The 25,575-nt window shown below is 37.4% G+C and overlaps 1 protein-coding gene and 1 pseudogene across 6 annotated transcripts in view; one reads left to right on the plus strand and one right to left on the minus strand.

Moving 5' to 3' along the window:
- TXNDC16 (thioredoxin domain containing 16) overlaps positions 1–25,575 on the minus strand; it is a 113,284-nt gene that overhangs the window by 46,013 nt on the left and 41,696 nt on the right. For all 5 annotated transcript variants that reach the window (XM_082618643.1, XM_082618644.1, XM_082618642.1 and 2 more), the window contains 4 exons: positions 9,272–9,438; positions 8,823–8,883; positions 4,283–4,406; positions 82–225 (listed from right to left, as the gene is read on the minus strand). In XM_082618643.1, the coding sequence (XP_082474769.1) occupies positions 82–225; positions 4,283–4,406; positions 8,823–8,883; positions 9,272–9,438 (496 nt within the window). The remainder of the gene's footprint in view (positions 1–81; positions 226–4,282; positions 4,407–8,822; positions 8,884–9,271; positions 9,439–25,575) is intronic.
- LOC309802782 (adiponectin receptor protein 1-like) lies at positions 6,476–7,941 on the plus strand (annotated as a pseudogene). The gene has a single exon. The product of its transcript is annotated as an adiponectin receptor protein 1-like (transcript).

A 25,575-nucleotide genomic window follows, 5' to 3' on the forward strand; every position in this document is an offset into this window, starting at 1 on the left:
ACAGAATGCAAAAATAAAATCTGCCTACTTTAAATGCCCTAATATGCAATATAGTAGTCACCTCTAAAGGCTCATACTCACAACCAGCATAGAAAAGCACTATGCTGTCAGAAGCTGTTACTGTCGCATTAAATGTCTCTTCTGTTAGCTCCACTGTGAGTTCCAAAGGTAACTGTCTCTTCCTGTCTCTGTAAACAGTTTCTGCCACTTCATCATCTTGAATATCTAAAATGTTTGAAGAGGAATTAATATAAATATAAATGTATAACTTAAAAAATTTAAGCTCTTCTCCCAGTCAAGCACGTGAAAATTTGGTATTTTATAAAAACTTCTGAATTCATACAATCTTAATATTTAAAATGCATGATATTTAGAAAACTTTCCAGTTGTCTGGCTTCCTATCTTAAATGACTCTCAGATGCTTCCTGACCCAGAAATTGTCAAGTTTTAGTCAATTCCAAAAGGCATTAAACTTGTCAAGAAATAATATAAATATTGCTCTTTTATTTCTAATCAACATATTAATTTATAAGCCAAAAAAGTCCTACCATACATATTTGACAGTGTTTAGCTTCTACTACATGCCAAGCACTGTGACAGACACTAAGGAAAGTGGTAAACAAAGCAGACATAGTCCCTGACCACACAGAGCCTCTATCTATGGAAAAGTCAGTCAATAATCTGATCACTAAATAAATATATAACTATAAATGTGATCAGTTTAAGAGGAACGGTAAAATACACAGTGAGAGATTTTAACAGGGAGATTTAGATTGGGAGATCCAAAGTCCACCAGATAGAGAATCAATAAAAGGATGTTTTAGGCAAAGGGAAAACACATGCAAAGCTCTGAGAAATAAGAGCTAAGCATATTCTAGGTACTGAGGGAAGGCAAATTTGACTAAAACAAGATGGCCTGAAGAAATAACATGAGAAAACTCTAGGCTAGACAGTAGCTGGATTATAAGAGGCCATATAAGCCAAGAATTTTGGATTTTATTCTAAGTGTATTGAGTTAAGGGTGGATTCTGAATATGTAAAAAACTTTCATTAACCACAATATATAGAAATATTGAATCATTATGGTGTACAACTAAAACTAACATGTTACATGTCAATTAAGTCTTAAAAAAAAACACTTTTCATTCAGATAGACCCATCCACCCACCCATTCATCCATCCATCCATCCATCCAAGTATGTGGTAAAAAAATAAAAAACACATTATGAATTCACAAATATCCTATTGGAATTTATATAGGTTGTATGGTAACACTGGAGGGACATCTAACTTGATAAGAGAGACAAGCTTCCTAGAAGAGTTGACACAAGCTGAACATTAAAAGAAGAATAAAACTTAGGCAAGCAGTAGAGGCATATGGAGTAAAAGGAACAGCATGTACAAAGCAACAGTGGCATGAAAAATCATGATGAAGTTGAAATCTGAACACTGACTCTCTGATATTAAGAATTATTGTTAACTTTGGAGATGTAGTAATAGCATTAATTATGTTAATTATAAAAGGAGAACCCTTACATTTCTGAAATGCACAGGGAAATATTTATGGATGAAATTGTATGTTTGGAATTTGCTGCAAAATAATAAAGGGAGGGCAGTGATTGGAATAGGATTAGCCATAAACTGATGGTGGCTGGGCCAGGCCAGGTAATAGGTACCTGGAGATTTGTTCTATTATGCTGTCTACTTTATGGTAAGTTTATAATTCTCTGTAACAACATATTAAAAAGAAAGGAAGGGAGGAAGTGAGAAAGGCAATGCATTCAGAAAACTAAATTATTACTTTCCATATGATTGCTAATACTATAAAATAAAATACTAGGTCTGGATTTCAGTACCATATTGGCAATTTTTAGCTGTGTAACTCTAGTCAGTTATATAACTCTGTATCTCAATATTCAAACCTGTGAAACATGAGTTCGACTATTAATTTTAAGGTACTTTTAAATACCACATTCTATGACACTAAAAGTTATGCCCTCAATACCAAAATTAATAAAGGCCAATTTTCTCATTTACTGTATTTTTTTCTTATTATTCATGTATTTTCATTTTCCTGCCAGTCCATTCTTATTTCCTAATCCATCCTTTCTTCTCTTATCTTGTCCAAACACCTCCTTCTTCCTTCCCTATTCTCTTAATAAGCCACCCTCATTTATAAATTTATAATTTATAAATTTATTCCTCAGCTCAAACTTTCACCAATTCATATATATATATAGTGTGTGTATATATACACACACACTCTCTTTTTAGCCACACATGTTTGTTATTTTTTTTCATACTCTCATTTTGGAGACCTCAGTCCATTTAATTCTGATTCATCTTGTGCCCATTTCCTTTGAAGGACATTTTTCTTTATATTCCGCTCTTACATGGTAACAAACTCTTTCCAAACCCTCATCCATGTCTCATATAAATGGGAATGAAATGAAAATGAGAGGGAAACTGTGTATATGGGCACGACATCAAACTATATTATGGGTCAGTATGGATTACAAACATAGGAAGTTAAGACCAAAAAAAAACCCCCCCAAAACAAAACAAAACAAAAAATTCCACTACAAAGCAAAAAAAGAAAGCTGTAAAAGAAACATGAGAACTGGGCTGAGGAGAGAAGATAGGGGAGAGTTAGAAAAAAAGAGAAGGCAGCACCAGAGGGCAAACTAAAGCCAGAGAATCAAGAAGTAAAACAGGGGACATGGCAACAATGAAATTTTGAAACAGGCAACTACCACTGAGGACAGGAATCTTATTAAATTGATGGATGATTCCTCTGACTCTGAAGAATATATGAACCATGATAGGAATAAAGCAGGGAGTAAGAGAGCAGAACACAGATCTGCCTATACAATGACGATGCTATGGAGGAGAACTCTGGCTTAAATCACGAGCAATTCTAACCTCTGTATATCAGAAAAAAACTAGAGCAGTGCTCAAACCAAGAAGCTGGTCACCAGTAACAGTTAAAGCTCAGAGCCCTTATTAAATTTATAATATAGATGTTGATCCTCATAATAAAGGGACCTCATGAAAACAATATGTAAATTACTTCCATCTTGGGACTCATGATAATAGGACTATATAAAAAGTATTTACGGGACTTCCCTGGTGGCACAGTGGTTAAGAATCCACCTGCCAATGCAGGGGACATGGGTTCAATCCCTGGTCCAGAAAGATCTCACATGCCGCGGAGCAACTAAGCCCGTGTGCCACAACTACTGAGCCTGTTCTCTAGAGCCTGTGAGCCACAACTACTGAGCCTGCACACCTAGAACCCATGGTCCACAACAAGAGAAGCCACCACAATGAGAAACCCACGCACTGCAACGAAGAGTAGCTTCCGCTCGCTGCAACTAGAGAAAGCCCACGCACAGCAACAAAGACCCAATGCAGCCAAAAATAAATAAATAAATTAATTTTTTAAAAAGTATTTACTAAATGGGACTCATAATAGTACTATATAAAAATTCAAGTATTTGCTAAATACTATAGAAATTTTATAGACCAATAGAGAAGAGAGAAAAGTAAATAAGCAATTTCAGAATAGGACTGATGTTATAAAAGAAGTACTAGGAATGATAATGATCATAAGTAAGATTTCAAGTCAGAATGCTCCACATGCCATTTGTGTGACATTGGGCAGATCACTTAACTGAGCTAAAACACAGATTTTTTCCTCTACAAAATGAAGGTGACCTCAGCTAACTCAGAGGACAGCTATCAAAGTAAATAATGTGTGGGAAATAACCTTGAAAACTATAGAATACTTCAAAAATGTAAGCAATAAGAGCAATAAAAAGAAAAAAAAATAACATGTTAAAAAGAATTATTAAAATGTTATCAAAATTTACTCCTTATACTGTTAACAATCGGATTCATTTACAACTACAAATACAACTATATTTATTAGAATTTCATATCCTAATAGGAATAATAAAAATAAAATATCATATTATGGCTCCTGGGTCCTTTTTAAACATGGAGTAGACCAGTAGGGCTGAAAGAACTGATGTGGAGGATAAAGGCACACTCGTGGAAAGCTAGAAGCCTGACATGTAACAATGAAAGGTATCGCACTAAACAAAATAGAGCATCCTTATATCTTTACACCTCATCAACTTGCTAAAATGAAATTCAAAATTAATTTCTTCAGGCCTCTTCACATTCTTGAATGTGACAGTTAATTCACTGAAATTTCACTGACCTTAAGGATGCTGGGCATAAATGGGAGGGGAGCATGATCATCAAAAAAACATATTACCCATATCTGGACCTTCAATGTCATTGTCTTCATCTTCGTGCATTTCCTCAATGTGCATATTACTTTCCACACGGGATACGATTAAATCAATATTATTTAACACCAAAAATTCCACTGGCACTCCCTAGAAATACATTAATTTTAAAAGATATGACTAAAATATAACAAAGCATTTTAATATAAAAATGTTTTGTTTGATACTAAAATGAAATGAAACTAAACCTCTGAACTTCAATTTTAATATTTTTTTTAAAAAGGTAAATTAACTCCACGATCACTATCAAAAGCATCCAAAGTATATGTTATAGAAAGATAGTGTGCGCTACTGAAAAAGAGGGCAAAAAAGAACTGAAAGTCTCGCTTGCTTCTTGTCACAATTACATTACACTGACATCTGAAGCATTTTACATATAACAGTAAGTCCTACCTCAATACAATTGAGGTATAAAAATATATACAATTTTATTGCAGAGACAAAATTATTTTGTATTCTATAGAAATATTCAAAATAATACTTCATCTAAAAAATTTCCACTAAAAAGTTGAATTGCCTGTTTAGCCATAAACATAAAAATACTATCTGCCCCTAGGTATTTTAAGAATACCAAATTCTATTCCATTGAAATTATTCCATTAAAATTTCTTTCACTAAGCCTCAACCAAAACATTTTTAAAACATGAAATTTTAGGCCACTGGATTATTTTAGTAAATTATCCCTGCTGCAACCTCATGACAAAACTTGAAGGGATGAGGAGTTGCTTCTTATGGATGAGCAAAGGAAGTGGTTTCTTGAGATGGAATCCACTCCTAGTGAAGATGCTGTGAAGACTGTTGAAACGACAGCAAAGGATTGAGAATATTACAAAAGCTAAGTTGATAAAGCAGCAGCAGGGTCTGAGAGGATTGATTCCAATTGTGAAAGACGTTCTACTCTGGGTAAAATTCTACCAAGCAGCATCGCTCTGTAGCATACTACAGAGAAATCATTCATGAAAGGAAGAGTCGATCAACAGGGCAAATTTCACTGTCGTCTGATCTTAAGAAACTGCCGCAGCCACTGCCCTGGTCGGTTAGCAGCCACATCAACATCAAGGCGGGACCCCCCACAAGCAAAAAGATTACAACTCACTGAAGGCTCAGATGATGGTTAGCATTTTATAGCAATAAGGAATTTTTTAATTAAGGCATATACATTGTTTTTTTAGACATAATGCTATGGCACACTTACTAGACTACAGTATAGTGTATATATAACTTTTATATACACTGGGACAACAACATGAACTTTAATTCTTCTACAAAACCTATTTCCCAATAACAAATAAAGTAATTTCCTACTTAGGGGTCTTTACCTAATAGTAAAAAAAAAATAGCTTCAGAAAGTATTCTTTCCATTACCTGGTCAAAAAGCAAAGCATACTAGCCCCACGGTGTACACATCTGAACAATACTACAGTTCTCAAAGTATTTTCCTATTTGGTCTTATAAAACTTCTTGTAAGTTAGAAGGGGAGGTTTTATGACTATTTCACAAATGAGAAATCTGAGCTTGAAGAAGTTAATTCAGTTATCTGGATCCAGAACTAGCAGGAACAGAATCCAAGTCTTCTGACTCTTTAACCCAGTATTCCTATCATAGACTTATGCAAGGGAATTTAAGTTTAAACTGTCTGGCAGTTCATAAACATATCAATAATTTTTTAGCATATGTATATAATATTTACAAGATGTTCAGAATTAAAGAGTTCTTAATAAGAAAAATTTAAGGAAAAAGGGACATTAACAGAAATTTACAGAGGAAATACAAATGACCTAACTAGTCAAAGTTATCAAAGACATGCAAATTAATACTGAAACTTTTTTTGTGTATAGAAATGATTTTTTTTTAAAGATTACTGTTCAGTACTGGCAAAGATGTATGAGAAACAAGAAATTCCAAACCCTGCTGGTAAAAGTATAACCCTTCTGGAGGGAAATTTGACAATGTATTTTAAAAGTCTTACAAATTCCCATTTCCTTTAATAAAACTTACTTCCAGAAATTTAGCAGAAGGAAAGAATCAGTGATGTCCAAAACAGTGTACAAAGGCAGGCATCACAGCACAATAGCAAGTAATGAAATATAACTGTACATGAAAAGCAGGATATATAGCATGATCCTAAATTTCTTTACAATATATAGATAGGCAGAAGATTCGCACCACTTGGCCACAGGCTGCCTCCAGTGCCGCGGGATGTAGGGTGGGGTCCGCGGCCCCAAGAAGAGCCCGCCACCCGCCTGTCTTCCATCACAGGGAACTCTCTGCTCCCTGGGCCCGAGAGACCCCACCCTTTCCCCAAGCTGAAGCCACAGGGCATTGAGGTACCAGCCAGATGTCTTCTCACAAAGGACCTGTGGTGGCCCAGGGCAATGGGGCTCCTGCCGGGAACAGGGAGTCTGACACAGCAGAGCTGGCTGAGCTGGGCCCCCGGCTAGAGGAGCTAGGCAAGCAGGGCATCGCCAGCCCAACCAAAGCTGAAGAAGAGCAGGCATGCCCAGTGCCTCAGGAAGAGGAGGAGGAGGGGCGGGGGCTGACACTTCCCCTGCAAGCCCACCATGCCATGGAGAAGATGGCGGAGTTTGTGCATAAGGTCTGGGAGGGGCGCTGGAGGGTCATCCTGCACAACGTGCTCCCCGACTGGCTGAAGGACAACGACTACCTGCTGCACGGCCACAGGCCGCCCGTGCCCTCCTTCCGGGCCTGCTTCAAGAGCATCTTCCGCATCCACACGGAGACCAGCAACATCTGGACCCACCTGCTTGGTTTTTTGCTGTTTCTCTTTCTGGGAATCCTGACCATGCTCAGATCAAACATGTACTTCATGGCCCCCCTTCAGGAGGAGGTGGTGTTGGGGATGTTCTTCCTGGGTGCGGTGCTCTGCCTCAGCTTCTCCTGGCTCTTTCACACTGTCTATTATCACTCAGAGGTCTCTCGGACCTTTTCCCAACTGGATTATTCAGGGATTGCCCTGCTGATTACAGGGAGCTTTGTCCCCTAGCTCTGTTATTCCTTCTACGGCTCCCCACAGCCACGGCTCACCTACGTCTCCAGTGTGGGCACCTCTGCCATCATTGTGGTGCAGTGGCACCAGTTTGCCACTCCTAAGCACTGGCAGACAAGAGCAGGGGTGCTCCTGGGGCTTGGCTTGAGCGGCATCGTGCCCACCATGCACTTTACAATCGCAGAGGGCTTCGTCAAGGCCACCACGGTGAGCAAGATGGGCTGGTCCTTCCTCATGGCTGTGATGTACATCACCAGAGCTGGCCTTTATGCTGCACACTTTACAATCGCAGAGGGCTTCATCAAGGCCACCACGGTGGGCCAGATGGGCTGGTTCTTCCTCATGGCTGTGATGTACATCACCAGAGCTGGCCTTTATGCCGCATGGATTCCCGAGCACTTCTTCCCTGGAAAATCCAACATATGGTTCTAGTCTCATCAGATCTTCCATGTCCTGGTGGTGGCAGCTGCCTTCATCCGCTTCTATGGGGTCTCCAACTTTCAGGAGTTCCGATATGGCCTGGAAGGGGGCTGTACTGACGACTCCCTCCTCTGAGCCACCCTGCAAGGGCGCAGGAGGAACTTCCCAAGTGCTTTTAAAATAACTTCTTTGCTGAAGTGAGAGCAAGGGTCTGAGTTGTCTGTTTCTAGAAGAAACCTCTTAGAGAATTCAATACCAACCGACCTTCAGCCCACTTCACACTCACTGGGCAGTAAACTCTCCATTCCCTCGCTGAGAGCAGTGGGGATGGGCAGACGTGGCCGCCTCACCACTGAGCCACGCCTTCCTCCGTAAGGCAACTACTGTCCCCTCACGGAGATGGGGCTTTGAAACTCATGTTGAGCTTTTATCCCCCCTCCAACCATTCTGGGGAAAATGGACTGGGACTCTTCAGAAATTCTGTTTCTAGAAGAAACTGTCCCTCCCTCACCCCTGTCTTGACTTTGTAACCTGGCTTATAGCAGGCCATCCATTTTTGTAGCACACTTGAAAAACAATGATAACCTCGTCCATCTTTTTAGGGCCTGGACCTGCTCACACAGCAGGAAGAACAAAGCCACCAACTTTTACACAGCCCGGCTAATCATGGACATGTGTCCAGGCTTCAGATAACTTGAGTTTTAATTTTTTTCTTGGCAGAGTAATGTAAAATTAAAGTGGGGAAAGATATTTAGTATTTAATACTAAGCTTTAAAAAGAAACCTGCTATCATTGCTATGTATCTTGATGCAAAGACTATGATGATAATAAAAGAGTACAGAAGACACTTGGCATTCAAAAACAAAATTAATAAAGAATACATATATATTTAAATAAACACACACACACACACATGGAGAGACAGAGCAACAGATGAAAAAAAACACACCAAAATGTTAACAGCAATTATCTTTGAATAGTGGCAATTCACAGAATTTTCCTATAGTAAGTGTATGTTACTTTAGGACCGCGTGTATTAAATAAGCAGACACTGTAGACCAATACATAAAATGACTAACCTCTTCTGCTCTTTTGAAGACCACATTAGCATTCTGAGGAATGTCCACTTCCAAAGAGTCCCTTTTTCCAAATGGAAATAAATGTTTTATGTTGTTAATCTCAAGAATAATAGTAATCCAGGATGTCAATCTAAAATAGAGCTGTAAGTTCTTATACTAAAAAATGTTTATGAAGAAAGATTACAATTTAGTGAGTCTGAGAAATTTTACATATAAATACAGATCAGATTTTCTACCCTCTGTCTTAATCTACAGCTTCATTTAGCAAAGTTTAAAGGTCTAAATATTAATCAAGCTAATAATTAAAGACTTTAGCTCAGCAACTGGTTTTAACTATATTAGAGTCCATAAGAGATCTGATTTTATTTATAAGTGAACAGATTGCCATATAAGAAAAATATTAGTGTTCTGCTAAATACAGTATAGTGACTACTTTATACTTAAAATACCTTAACAAGAGCAGAACTCCTGCTTTTCCCAGAAGACGCCAAGCAACCCATTCTGCAGTTGTTCTATCAGCTTCATATGTAGCTTGTTGACTAACAATAAAAACCAGTGGTAATCCTAGTTGAAGATGAACAGTTGAAACTTGTTGAGGATCTTCAGCAACTTCAGTCTTCATTTAGAAAAAGAACAAAACGTCTTTACTATATGATAATAATGTTCCAACATTTGGATTTAAACCCTGCTAATTCTTATCAATAAAGACGAGTGAAAAAACAAGTCTGTGAAATAAATCCATTAACATTAACAGAAATGGTCTCATGATTTTCTAAGTTTAATGCTCCCAGTGTACCTATATAGTTTGAGCATTATGAAACTAACAAATTTTACAAGGAGTTAAACAGAAATTTACTACCATAAAGAATAAGGATATTATAAAGAAACAAACAAAAAAACAATAAAAAACTGTGGTACTGATAAAGAGATAGATATTTGAAACAAAACAGATAACTAAGGAACAAATACTTCCACATAAGAATTTAACATATAATGACATATTAGAGAACAATAAGGAACATCTGAGTTGACATCAGCTTGAATATACACATCTGATTTCACCCCCTCCAGAAATCCCAGCACAGCTACAGCAGTAGGATTTTTCAAGAGATAAACATACATATGTGAAAAAAGGAAAAGAGAAAAGTCAGCAAAATTTTGGAAGCTGGAGAACAAAACCCTAAAGCCATGAGAGAGGAAAAGCTAAGAGACAATTTCACTTTAACTGCAGAATCCTAAAATTGCTCAGGAACTGTCACTGCCTGGTGTCTCTGGAACTGGGAGAGAAATATTGGAAGGGGAATAGCAGGAAGGCTCCAAAATAAGGAGGAATAGGTAAAAACCTTTGGGGAAGCATTAGATCCCTAGATTTCCCTCCCCAACTCCATGAACTTAGGTCCCTCCCTCACACCAGAAGAAATCTGGCCGGACTGCAGGAACAGCTGAGAGTGGGAATACCATACCCAAAGCAGGGGGATTGAGTACCCAAATGCTGAGACTTCTTTTAGCCCTTTCCCAGTTAGTTTCCAGTATGCTAGCAGCCAGACTTCTGTACACCAGCAGAAAACTGGAAGTTCCTTTTCTGGGGATCTTGAGTAACCACAAGAAAAAGTCTAAAGCTACTGACATTGAGGTTCACCAGAAAGCAGCCCAGATCCAATCACCCTATGGAGCTCAGAGTTAACAAGTCCGATCTACAGCCTCAGAATTTCCAATCAGCTTTTTTAGTTTCATATTCTAAATCATGAACAAGGAGTAACAAGCATCTAAGGAAAGCCTCTAACATGAAAGACAGAGACCAGAACAAACAGAAAAACAAGTAACATGGAGGAAACAGACTATTCAGAAGAAGGTTCAGAAAACCACCACTGATAAGCTCAAAAGGATGGGAAGATAGACTATCCATAAAGAAATGAAAAATAAAGTTGAATAAATCTGCCAGAGAGTATAGCAAAAGACAAATGGATAATAGAAGAGATAAAATTGAGGGACTAGTTCAAGAGGTCCAACATTCAAATAGGAGTCCCAGAAAGAGAGAAGGGAGAAAACAGAAGGGAAGAAATCATCACTGAAATACACACAAAAGTTTCCCACAACTGATGAAGCATGAGCTGCCAGACTGAAAGAGCCCACTGAGTAACCAGCATAGTGGATAAAAGCAGATACACGGGAAGATGCATTCTTGTAAATTTTCTAATTATTGAGGTTTTTTTAATCATAAAAGTTTTCACAGAGAAATCTATATTTACCTGTGGTAAGCAGAATTCTAAGATGGTCCCCAAGATTCCTGGTGGACACATTTTGTATAATCCTAATTCCTTGAGTATGGGTGCTACTTATAGCATAGTCATTCCCTTGATTAGGTCACACCATGTAAGACTGTCATAGCACAAAGGAGTGAGATTGTCTCCTGGCTTTGAGGGAGAAAACTGCAATTTTTTGAGGGGGCCACATGGTCAGGATCTGAGAACAGCCTGTAGGAGGTAAGAGCAACACCAGCCAACAGCCAGCGAGAAGGTGGGAACCTCAGTGCTACAACAACACAGAGCTGAATTATGCCAAAACCTGAATGGGTATAACAGCCTGAAGGAGTAGAAAAGCCTGGTTTTTTCTTTGTGTATTTGGAGGACTATAAGAAATTTAGTATTAAAAACGTAAAAAGGGGGAACAGACAGTAAGGCTGGAGGTCTGGCAAGGGGCCAAATCATTAAAAACTATATATATCCTCCTAAGAAGGTAGGGCTTTATTCTATAAATAATTGGAAGCCAGTTAGGAACTGCAAAAATTATTGTAACAAGATTATATATGTGTATTTAAAATATATCACTCTGTTTAAAAGAAAAAAGAAAAAAGGGACTTCCCTGGTGGTCCAGTGGTTAAGACTCTGGGGAACTAAGATCCCACAGGCCATGTGGCCAAAAAAACCCAAAGAACAGAAACAAAAAAACATATACTAAAAACCAATGAATCCTACAATTTAAATGGGTGAATTAAATGATATGTGAACTATATCTCAATAAAGATGTGGTATAAATAAATAAATAAATAAATAAAACATCACTCTGCAAGCAACAGAGAGCATAAACTTAAAGAGAGTGAAGTACAGGAATACAATATAGACCAGATCAGTTGCTATTGCTAAAATAGTACACGAGAGAGAGGGAGAACCTGGATTAAAGCGCTGGCTGTTAGAATGAAGAATTCAAAAGATATTTAAGATCTAAAATTACATGCAGAGAGATATAGGAGTTGAGAATGGTTTTCCAGGTTTCTGCCATGAATGACTGGACAATAAATTAACCAAGATAATGGAGCAAGAACAGATGGTAAAGGATAACACATTAATGCCGGACATGTAGAGCTTAGGAGAAAGACATCTAGTTAGTAGTTAAATATATGGGACAGGAACTCTGAAGAAACATCTGACCTGAAAATTCAAATCTGAGAATCAGTGTAGTTAATGCCATAGAAACAGATGAGGGTGTGTTCCAAGCATCTATCACTGTGTATGTAGCAAAGCACGCCAACACCTGATGGTTTAAAATAACAAGAATCATTTATTTTGACCATATGTCTGCAAGCTCATCTCTGGTTCACATTGCATTAGTGGGGCATTTCGACTGGAGGGTGAAGGTTCCACTTTAAAGATGGCTCATTCACTGGCTAGCAAGCTGTTGCTGACTATTATGAGCTCAGCCAGAACAGTGGGCTGTGGACCTCAATTCCTCTTCACATGACTTCTCCTCAGGCTTAATTTCACAGAAAAGTAGCTGGGTTTTAAGAATGAACAATCAAAGACAGCAAGGCAGAAGCACATGGCATTTTATGACATATAGCCTCAGAAGCCACATATCATCATTTCAGCCTTATTCTACTGGTCAAGGCAGTCACAAAGGCTCAATCATGTTCAAGGAGAGAAGACAGACTCTACCACTGGACAGGCACATTGATAATGTCACATGATAAGAAGAGTTTATGAGATGGGAGAGTTGTTATTGCCATCTTTGGAAAACTTAATCAAAGTCTGATAGGATGAGGCTTTGGGGGGCTTGGAGAGAGAAGTGAGTATATTTTGCAAGTGGGACACATATGAATTGTTGTAGTCAATGGTCTACTCTCTGGCTACAATTTCCACCCCTATCACAGGCAAATAACACTTCTCTCCAAGATTTCCAAGCCTCATCCCATCAGACTTTGAGACCAATGCAAACTCTAAGATCTCATCATCTACATTCAGGTCTAGTGTGGTCTCTTGGATATAGCTCCTTGAGAACTGTTCCTCTCAATTTGAAGAAATGAATGAATTATTTTTCCCCATTCTCAATAGACAATGATGGAACAGTCAAAAGATAACCACTATATACATTACTGTTTGAAAGGGGAGAAAGCAGAAGCATAAAATGGTCATTAGTGTATAGGGATTCTGAAGCCCATTCAGGCATATGGGCCAGTTCCTTGATTAGGGCTCAGTCCTACTCCCTAAGGGTTTGTTCTCTGAGGCTCTGGGTTACATATTTGGGCTCTTGACTTGCCCTCCAACTCATCTTTTCTTGCTTAAAAAAAAAAGGAGCCTGTGTCTGCAGCTGAGCAGATTTCTCAGTCATTTCCTGTCCATAGAATATTGGGGAGTCTAAAGACTTCTTTTCATTTTGTGCTGTTTCTGTCCCTTTCCATACAAGCTGGTATACTTCTTCTAAAACCCTGTGGTTCCTTAATTATAAAGTTATAATCCATTCCATTAGACAAAAGACAAAATTACAAATGTCCTTGATAGGTAGAAAAAGTAATAGAGTAATACCAAGAAGATTGCTAACAGTACCATAAAAATTACTAATCATTTTATATATCTATAAAAATATGTATATTTTTTAAATTATAAATTAGTATAAAATATACAAAAGTGACAGAAGCACTCTTGCACCAGGGGTGAGATTACAACTTAGAAATTTTCAAAAAATGATATAAGAAAATGAAGGACTATAAGAGACTGCTATGAACTATTATACACCACCAAATTAGATAAACTAGAAGAAACTGATAAACTCCTAGATATATACACCTACCAAGACTGAATCAAGGACTTCCCTGGTGGTGCAGTGGTTAAGACTCCATGCTCCCACTGCAGAGGGCACAGGTTGGGGAACTAAGATCCCATATGCCACACAGCATGGCCAAAAAAAAGACTGAATCAAGAAGAAATAGAAACTCTGAACATATAACTAGTAAGTAGAGACTGAATCAGCAATCAAAAATCTCCTAACATAGTAAAGTGCAGACAGAGATGACTTCACTGTAGAATTCTATCACACATTTCAAAAGAATTAATGCCAATCCTTCTCAAACTCTTCCAAAAAAATGAAGAGGAGGGAACACTTCCAAACTTATTGTATGAGGCCAACATTACTCTCATACCAAAACCAGACAAAGATACTATAAGAAAAGAAGACTACAGACAAATATCCCTGATGAAAACTCATGCAAATATCCTCAATAAAATACTAATAAAATGAATTCAACAGCACTTTAAAAGGATTAAACACCATGACCAAGAGGGATTGATTCCTGGGATGCAGGGATGGTTCAACATACGAATATCAGGATTGGTTCAAGATGGCGGAGTAGAAGGAGGAGCTCTCGCTACCTCTTGCAAGAACACCAGAATCACAAATAACTGCTGAACAATCATCGACAGGAAGACACTGGAACTCACCAAAAAAGACACCCCACACCCAAAGACAAAGGAGAAGCCACAATGAAATGGCTGGAGGAGCGCAAACACAATAAAATCAAATCCCATAACTGATGCGTGGGTGACTCACAAACTGGAGAACACTTATACCACAGAAGTCCACCCACTGGAGTGAAGGTTCTGAGCCCCATGTCAGGCTCCCCAATCTGGGGGTCCAGCAACGAAAGGAGGAATTCCTAGAGAATCAGACTTTGAAGGCTAATGGGATTTGATTGCAGGACTTTGACAGGACTGGGGGAAACAGAGACTCTACTCTTGGTGGGCACACACAAAGTAGTGTGTGCATTGGGACCAAGGGAAAGGAGCAGTGACCCCATAGGAGACTGAATAAGATCTACCTGCTAGTGTTGGAGGGTCTCTTGCAGAGGCGGGTGGTGGCTGTGTCTCACCGTGAGGACAAGGACACTGGCAGCAGAAGTTCTGAGAAGTACTCCTTGGCGTGAGAACTCCCAGAGTCCGCCATTAGCCCCCACAAAGAGCCCACGTAGGCTCCAGAGTTGGGTCGCCTCAGGCCAAACAATCAACAAGGAGGGAACCCAGCCCCACCCATCAGCAAACAAGTGGATTAAGTTTTACTAAGCTCTGCCCACCAAAGCAACAGCCAGCTCTACCCACCACCAGTCCCTCCCATCAGGAAACCTGCACAAGCCTCTTAGATAGCCTCATCCACCAGAGGGCAGACAGTAGAAACAAGAAGAACTACAATCCTGCAGCCTGTGGAACAAAAACCACATTCACAGAAAGATAGACACGATGAAAAGGCAGAGGGCTCTCTACCAGATGAAGTTGTTCTGCTCTCTACTGCAGAAAAACAACTAAATGAAGTGGAGATAGTCAACGTTCCAGAAAAAGAATTCAGAATGATAGTGAAGATAACCCAGGACCTCGGAAAAAGAATGGAGGCAAAGATCGAGAAGATGCAAGAAATGTTTAACAAAGACCTAGAAGAATTAAAGAACAAACAAACAGAGATGAACAACACAATAACTGAAATGAAAAATACACTAGAAGGAATCAATAGCAGAATAACTGAGGCAGAAGAAAGGATAAGTGACCTGGAAGACAAAATAGTGGAATTCACTGCTGCGGAACAGAATAAAGGAAAAAGAATGAAAAGAAATGAAGACAGCCAAAGAGACTTCTGGGAAAACATTAAACGCAACAACATTCGCATTATAGGGGTCCCAGAAGGAGAAGAGAGAGAGAAAGGACCTGAGAAAATGTTTGAAGGGATTATAGTCAAAAACTTCCCTAACATGGGAAAGGAAATAGCCACCCAAGTCCAGGAAGTGCAGAGAGTCCCATACAGGATAAACCCAAGGAGAAACACGATTGTGACACATAGGAATCAAATAGGCAAAAATTAAAGACAAAGAAAAATTATAGAAAGCAACAAGGGGAAAATGATAAATAACATACAATGGAACTCCCATAAGGTTAACAATTGATTTCTCAGCAGAAACTCTACAAGCCAGAAGGGAGTGGCAAGATATACTTAAAGTGATGAAAGGGAAGAACCTACAACCAAGATTACTCTACCTGGCAAGGATCTCATTCAGATTCGATGCAGAAATCAAAAGCTTTACAGACAAGCAAAAGCTAAGAGAATTCAGCACCACCAAACCAGCTCTACAACAAATGCTAAAGGAACTCCTCTAAGTGGGAAACACAAGACAAGAAAAGAACCTACAAAAACAAATCCAAAACAATTAAGGAAATGGTCATAGGAACATACATATCAATAATTACCTTAAATGGGAATGGATTAAATGCTCCAACAAAAAGACACAGGTTTGCTGAATGGATAGAAAAACAAGACCCATATTTATGCTGTCTACAACAGATCCACAGCAGACCTAGGGACACATTCAGACTGAAAGTGAGGGGATGGAAAAAGATATTCCATGGAAATGGAAATCAAAAGAAAGCTGGAGTAGCAACACTCATATCAGATAAAATAGACTTTAAAATAAAGAATGTTACAAGAGACAAAGAAGGACACTACATAATGATCAAGGGATCAAACCAAGAAGAAGATATAACAATTGTAAATATATATGCACTCAACATAGGAGCACCTCAATGCATAAGGCAACTGCTAACAGCTATAAAAGAGGAAATTGACAGTAACACAATAATAGTGGGGGACTTTAACACCTGACTTACACCAATGGACAGATCATCCAAACAGAAAATTAATAAGGAAACACAAGCTTTAAATGACACAATAGACCAGATAGATTTAATTGATATTTATAGGACATTCCATCCAAAAACAGCAGATTACACTTTCTTCTCAAGTGTGCATGGAACATTCTCCAGGATAGATCACATCTTGGGTCACAAATCAAGCCGCAGTAAATTTAAGAAAATTGAAATCATATCAAGCATCTTTTCTGACCACAACACTATGAGATTAGAAATCAATTACAGGGAAAAAACGTAAAAAACACAAACACATGGAGAGTAAACAATATGTTACTAAATAACCACTAGATCACTGAAGAAATCAAAGAGGAAAGCAAAAAATACCTACAAACAAATGATAATGAAAACATGACAATCCAAAACCTATGGGATGCAGCAAAAGCAGTTCTAAGAGGGAAGTTTATAGCTATAGAAGCCTACCTCAAGAAACAAGAAAAATCTCACATAAACAATCTAACCTTACACCTAAAGGAACTAGAGGAAGAAGAACAAACAAAACACAAAGCTAGCAGAAGGAAGGAAATCATAAAGATCAGAGCAGAAATAAATGAAATACAAACAAAGAAAACAATAGCAAAGATCAATAAAACTAAAAGCTGGTTCTTTGAGAAGATTAACAATATTAATAAACCATTAGCCAGACTCATCAAGAAAAAGAGGGAGAGGACTCAGATCAATAAAGTTAGAAATGAAAAAAGAGAAGTTACAACAGACACCACAGAAATACAAAGCATCCTAAGAGACTACTACAAGCAACTCTATGCCAATAAAATGGACAACCTGGAAGAAATGGACAAATTCTTAGAAAGGTATAAACTTCCAAGACTGAACCAGGAAGAAATAGAAAATATGAAGAGACCAATCACAAGTAATGAAATTGAAACTGTGATTAAAAATCTTCCAACAAACAAAAGTCCAGAACCAGATGGTTTCACAGGTGAACTCTATCAAACATTTAGAGAAGAGCTACACCCATCCTTCTCAAACTCTTCCAAAAAACTGCAGAGGAAGGAACACTCCCAAACTCATTCTATGAGGCCACCATCACCCTGATACCAAAACCAAAGATACTACCAAAAATGAAAATTACAGACCAATATCACTGATGAATATAGATGCAAAAATCCTCAACAACATACTAGCAAACGGAATCCAACAACACATTAAAAGGATTATACACCATGATCAAGTGGGATTTACCCCAGGGATGCAAGAATTCTTCAATATATGCAAATCAATCAATGTGATACACCATATTAACCAATTGAAGAATTAAAAACCATATGATCATCTCAATAGATGCAGAAAAAGCTTTTGACAAAATTCAACACCCATTTATCATAAAAATTCTCCAGAAGGTGGGCATAGAGGGAACCTACCTCAACATAATGAAGGCCATATACAACAAACCCACAGCAAACATCATTCTCAATGGTGAAAAACTGAAAGCATTTCCTCTAAGATCAGGAACAAGACAAGGATGTCCACTCTCGCCACTATTACTGAACATAGTTTTGGAATTCCTAGCCACAGCAATCAGAGAAGAAAAAGAAATAAAAGGAATACAGGGGCTTCCCTGATGGCACAGTGGTTGAGAGTCCTCCTGCCGATGCTGGGGACGCAGGTTCGTGCTCCGGTCCGGGAGGATACCACATGCTGCAGAGCGGCTGGGCCTGTGCGCCATGGCCGCTGAGCCTGCGCGTCCGGAGCCTGTGCTCCGCAGCGGGAGAGACCACAGTAGTGAGAGGCCTGAGTACCGCAAAAAAAAAAACAGAACAAAACAAAACAAAAAAAGGAATACAAATTGGAAAAGAAGAAATAAAGCTCTCACTGTTTGCAGATGACATGATACTATACATAGAGAATCCTAAAGATGCCACCAGAAAACTACTAGAGCTAATCAATGAATTTGGTAGAGCTGCAGGATACAAAATTAATGCACAGAAATCTCCTGTATTCCTATACAGTAATGAAAAATCTGAAAGAGAAATTAAGGAACTACTCCCACTTACTATTGCAACAAAAAGAATAAAATACCTCGGAATAAACCTATCTAGGGAGACAAAAGACCTGTATGTAGAAAACTATAAGACAATGTTGAAAAAAATTAAAGATGATACAAACAGATGGAGAGATATACCATGCTCTTGCATTGGAAGAATCAATATTGTGAAAATGACTATACTACCCAAAGCAATCTACAGATTCAATGCAATCCCTATCAAACTACCACTCGCCTTTTTTTTTTTTTTACAGAACTAGAACAAACAATCTTAAAACTTGTATGGAGACACAAAAGACCCCAAATAGCCAAAGCAGTCTTGAGTGAAAAAAACGGAGCTGGAGGAATCAGACTCCCTTACTTCAGACTATACTACAAAGCTACAGTATTCAACGTAATATGGAACTGGCACAAAAACAGAAATAGAGATCAATGGAACAGGATAGAAAGCCCAAAGATAAACCCATGCACCTATGGTCAACTAATCTATGACAAAGGAGGCAAGGATGTACAATGGAGAAAAGACAGCCTCTTCAATAAGTGGTGCTGGGAAAACTGGACAGCTACATGTAAAAGGATGAAATAAGAACACTCCCTAACACCATACACAAAAATAAACTCAAAATGGATTAGAGACGTAAATGTAAGACCGGACACTATAAAACTCTTAGAGGAAAACTTAGGAGGAACATTCTTTGACATAAATCACAGCAAGATTTTCTTTGATCCACCTCCTAGAGTAATGGAAATAAAAACAAAAATAAACAAATGGGACCTAATAAAACTTAAAAGCTTTTGCAAAGCAAAGCAAACTACAAACAAGATGAAAAGACAACCCTCAGAATGGGAAAAAGTATTTGCAAGCAAATCAATGGACAAAGGATTAATCTCCAAAATATATAAACAGCTCATGCAGCTCAATATTAAAAAAACAAATAACCCAATCCAAAAATGGGCAAAAGACCTAAATAGATGTTTCTCCAAAGAGGACATACAGATGTCCAAGAAGCACATGAAAAGCTGTTCAACGTCACTAATTATTAGAGAAATGCAAATCAAAACTACAATGAGGTATCACCTCACACCTGTTAGAATGCGCATCATCAGAATATCTATAAACAGCAAATGCTGGAGGGGTTGTGGCAAAAAGGGAACCCTCTTGCACTGTTGGTGGGAATGTAAATTGATACAGCCACTATGGAGGTTCCTTAAAAAACTAAAAATAGAATTACCATATGACCCAGCAATCCCACTACTGGGCATATACCCAGAGAAAACCATAATTCAAAAAGACACATGCACCCCAATGTTCACTGAAGCACTACTTATAATAGCCAGGTCATGGAAGCAACCTAAATGTCCATTGATAGACAAATGGATACAGAAGATGTGGTACATATATACAATGGAATATTACTCAGCCATAAAAAGGAATGAAATTGGGTCATTTGTAGAGACGTGGATGGACCTGCAGACTGTCGTACAGAGTGAAGTAAGTCAGGAAGAGAAAAACAAATATCGTATATTAACACATATACATGGAAAAATGGTACAGATCTACCGTTTTGCAAGGCAGAAATAGAGACACGGATGTAGAGAACAAACTTATGGACACCAACGGGGGAAAGCGGCGGGGGGCAGGGGTGGTGGTGGTGGTGGTGTGATGAATTGAGAGATTGGGATTGACATGTATACACCGATGTGTATAAAATGGATGACTAATAAGAACCTGCTGTATAAAAAAAAAAATAAAAGAAAATTCCAAAAAAACAGAAACCTCTTAAATAAATTAAAAATAGAGGAAAAAACCTAAATTTTAGTTTTGATTGCTATTCAAATGTAAACATTTTCCATCAATAGCTAATTTTCTATTTGGGTGTATGTAGTATCTTTGCCTTGTTTTGATATTATATTCTTACTACAGTAAAATAATTATGTACACATGTAATAAAAAATATGAAAATCAATAAATGTAATACACCTCATTAACATAACAATGGTCAAAAATCACACAATCATCTCAATTGATGCAGAAAAAGCATTTGACAAAATTCAACACCCTTTCATTATAAAAACATTAAAAAACTAGGAAGAGAAGGAAATTACCTCAACATAATAAATGTCATATATGAAAAGCATACAGCTAACATACTCAATGGTGAAAAACTGAATGCTTTTCCTCTAAGATCAGGAACAAGGCAAGGATGTCCACTCTTGCCACTTCTATTCAAAATAGTACTGGAAGTCCTACCCAGAACAACTAGGCAAGAAAAAGAAATAAGCATTCGAATTGGAAAGGTAGAAATAAAATTATCTCTGTTCACAGATGACATGGTCTTATATGTAGGAAACCCTAAAGATTCCACAAAAATACTATTTGAACTAATGAATAAATTCAGCAAAGTTGCAGGATACAAAATAAACCCTCAAAAATCAGTTGTGTTTCTTACACTAACAATGAACAATATGAAAAGAAAACTAAGAAAATAATCCCATTTATAAGAGCATCAAAAAGAATTAAATACTTAGGAATAAGCTTAACCAAGGAAGTGAAAGACTTATACATTGAAAACTACAAAACATTGCTGAAAGAAAGGAGACAAAAATAAATGGAAAGACATCCCATTCATGTTCATGTTCTTGGATTAGATATAACATTATTAAAATACTACCCATACTACCCAGTCATCTAGAGATTCAATGCAATCCCTCTCAAAATCCCAGTGGCATTTTTGCAGAAATAGAAAAGCCATCCTAAAATACATATGGAATCTCAAGGGACCTTAAATAGCCAAAACAATCTTGAGAAAGAAGAACAAAGCTGGGTCCTCACACTTCCTGATTTCAAAACATATTACAAAGCTACAGTAATCAAAACAGTGTAGTACTGGCATAAAGACAGACATATAGACTAATGGAACAAAATAGAGAGGCCAGAAATAAACCGTTGCATATATGGTCAACTGATCTTTGACAAGGGCACTAAGGCTATATAATGGGGAAAGGATAGTCTCTTCAACAGATGGTGTTGGGAAAACTAGATATCCACATGCAAAAGAATTAAGAGGAAGCCTCATCTTACACCATATACAAAAATTAACTCAAAATGAATTAGAGACCTAAATGTAGAACATGAAACTATAAAACTCCTGGAAGAAAACATAGGGGGAAATCTTCATAACATTGGAATGGAAATGATTTCCTGAAAATGACACCACAAGCACAGGCAACAAAAGCAAAACTAAACAAATGGAACTACATCAAACTTAAAAATGTCTGCACAGCAATGGGAACAATAAACAGAGTGGAAAAGTAACCTATGAAATGGGAGAAAATATTGCAAATCATGTATCAGATAAGGGGTTAATATCCAGAATATTTAAAGAACTCCTACAACTTAAAAACAATAATAAAAATAACCAATTAAAAAATGGGCAAAGGACTTACACAGATATTTCTCCAAAGAAGATATATAAATGGCCAAAAAGCATATGAAAAATGCTCCATATCACTAATCATCAATGAAACACAAATCAAAACAACAATGAAATATCACCTCTCAATCACTAGGGTGGCTAGTATTAAAAATACAATAACAAAAACAACAGAAAACAACAAGTATGAGCAAGGATGTAGAGAAAAATGGAACTCTTGCACACTGCTGGCAGCAATGTAATATGGTATAGCTACCATGGAAAACAGTACAGAGATTCCTCAAAAAATCAAAAATAGAACTACCATATGATCCAGCAATCCTATTTCTGGGTATATATCCAAAAGAAAACAGGATCTCAAAGAGATATTTGCACACCCATGTTCATTGTAGCATTATGCACAATAGTCAAGATGTATAAGCAACTTAAACATCCATCAATGGATGAATGGATCAGTAAAACGTGATATTGATACATATATGTCTGTACACACACACACACACACACACACACAATGGAATATTATTTGGTCTTAAAAAAGAAGGAAATCCTAACAAATGCTACAACATGGATGAACCTGGAGGACATCATGCTAAGTGAAATAAGCTAATTATAAAAAGACATACTGCGGGCTTCCCTGGTGGCACAGTGGTTGAGGGTCCGCCTGCCGATGCAGGGGACACGGGTTCGTGCCCCAGTCCAGGAAGATCCCACATGCCGCACAGCAGCTGGGCCCGTGAGCCATGGCCGCTGAGCCTGCACGTCTGGAGCCTGTGCTCCGCAACGGGAGAGGCCACAAAAGTGAGAGGCCCGCGTACCGCAAAAAAAAAAAAAAAAAAAAGACATACTGTGTGATTCTATTTATAAGAGGTCTCTCAAGTAACCAAACTCACAGAAGCAGAAAGTAGAATGGTGGTTGCCAGGGCTGACGAGAGGAGAATAGGGGAGTTGTTTCTGAATGGATACAGAGTTTCAGTCATTCAAGATGGAAAAGTTATAGAGATCTGTTGTACAACAACGTGCATATAGTGAACAATACTGTACCGTATATTTGTAAAAATTGTGAAGAGGGTAAATTGCATTTTTTGCAACAATGAAAAAAAAAAAGATATGAGACAATAATGTCAGGAGCCAACACCTTGCTATATAATATTGTACACTGCCATATGAGCCTGCAAGAAATAATAGAAGCTAACTGAATAAACCATAATAGCATCCTTCTAATTACCTATATAAGAATAGGCTTAAATTAAGTCAAGTGTTTTGGATCTGTCTGAGACAGAGAGCTATCTCAGATACACAAACAAAAAATAAATAAAAATTTACAGGAAAATGATTATATAATAATTTATCTATTTTAAAATATTTTGTCAGGTATTTGCACTTGAAGAATCTTCCTAGTATTCAGATAAAATTTTTCTATCAGATTAAACTGATCATAGAGAAGATCATCAGCATTCCAAAGTGTCCTTGGTATTAGCCAACAGCACAATAATTGTACCATTTTCCCATCTGTTTTCATTGCTGGGAATCTTAAGAAGGCATCTAGGGTAACTCCATGCCTGCCAGAATCTCACTTAATTGACTTAAGATTGAAATCACTTAAAATTCCTATGCTTAAGATTTATTTTCAGTTTGTCAAGACTTAAAATGACATGCCCCTATCTTGATTATAAGACACAGTTGTGCTTTCATATCTACAATAATTAAACATCCAAGTACCCTATCTACTTAAAATAGATACAAATATACACACACAACTACACACACAAAAACTCCAACCTGCATCTATTTTCCCATGCTTAGAAGTAAAATAACGCATATAATTGCAGTGATCATGCATTCAGAGTTTACCAGAAGTCTGAATCCCAGTTTCCATTTTTTATTAATGTTTATAGATAATGTCTACTGGTGAATAGATAAAATCCTCAGAATTCTTAATATCTCAACATTGGAAGAAAAGGAAATGAGAGAAATGGTGAAGAACTGTACAAGGAACTGACCTGGGCTTTGTGGTGAAATGGAAGATCAAACCAAATTCAGAGGATATTCTCCCCATGGAAATAAGATAAATGTCCCCTCTCATCCCCCAGTGAAAGGAAAGGAAAAAAGATTTACATACTGCTTTTTTTTTTTAGTTGTATGAAGCCAAAATCTAACCAAATAAAAACTGACCAAAATAAAGAACTCAGGAATGAAGCCAGTAAAATTGGGACTGGTGAGCTCTGAATCTATTTAAATGTGGAAGAAAGGCCTTTTTTTTTTAAAGTGGGAATTATGGTTATAGAACACAATATAAATATTATAACCTTTAATGTAAAATAACACCAAACTAAAATCTGGAGGGTAAGAGGAGCTGAGATGGAAATAAATGTAAGAAGTTAGTATTCTCATCTTTCACAGCAAGGAGTAAATCCATATTAGCTAAAATAGAAATTTGTAGTTGTTTAAATAATGATTTTCATTTCTTAATGTTTTTCATAATCACTTCAACACTTAAGACAATATTTCCTAAAAAGCCCTCTGATGAAGAAACAATTTCTCAAAAGTTCCATAATTCCTCTAGTTTCACATCAGTTTCTTTTTCTTCTATTAAATTCAAATAAGATTAAATATAATGTTTCTTACTATAAAGTAACTCATGTAATATATGTCCATTAATCCATTCATCCCTCTATCTGTATGTATCTATACAGATGCAGAGATGACTGGTGTGCATCTAACAGTTCATTTTTGAATGATGGGAACTGGTGGCTTTTAAAATTTTTATTCTTCATACTTTGCTGCACTGTTTGGATTATTTATGGCACATATGCACAATTTTTATTTAAAAAGGACATGGTGAGTGAGAAGTCCTACTGAAGGTTTTACATATGCTAAGGACAACCCTTCCAACTTTCAGAGAGAAAAGTCTGCTGATCATCTACTGAGTCTCTCTAAAATTCTTCCAGGCTGACAGTAAGGAAAGTGGGGCACTGGAAATGCTATAGTTCCAATATTTAGGAACTTTTAAAACAGGGATCAAAACATTCACAAAAGAGGTCTTTTCTTAACCCATGATGTAATCTTTGTGATCTTAGAATGGTCACAGTTCTTTATAACTACCACAGAATATTTCCACAGTTCATTACAACTACCATTATAATTACAGTGCTATATTGGATCTCAAAACAACAACACTTCAAGGCATTTTCAAAACAACAACACTTCAAGGCATTAAAATATCATTTTATGAATACATAGTCTATCTTGTATTCTACCTTTAATAAGGTACTACTCCTAAATCTGCCTAAATGAAATAAATATGTCCAAAGGGAAAAGATGTAGCTCATCTAAGTAAAATGCATATCTGTGAATCA

The sequence above is a fragment of the Mesoplodon mirus genome, assembly GCF_964341445.2.
Source record: "Mesoplodon mirus genome assembly, chromosome: 4".
Lineage (NCBI taxonomy): Eukaryota > Metazoa > Chordata > Mammalia > Artiodactyla > Ziphiidae > Mesoplodon > Mesoplodon mirus.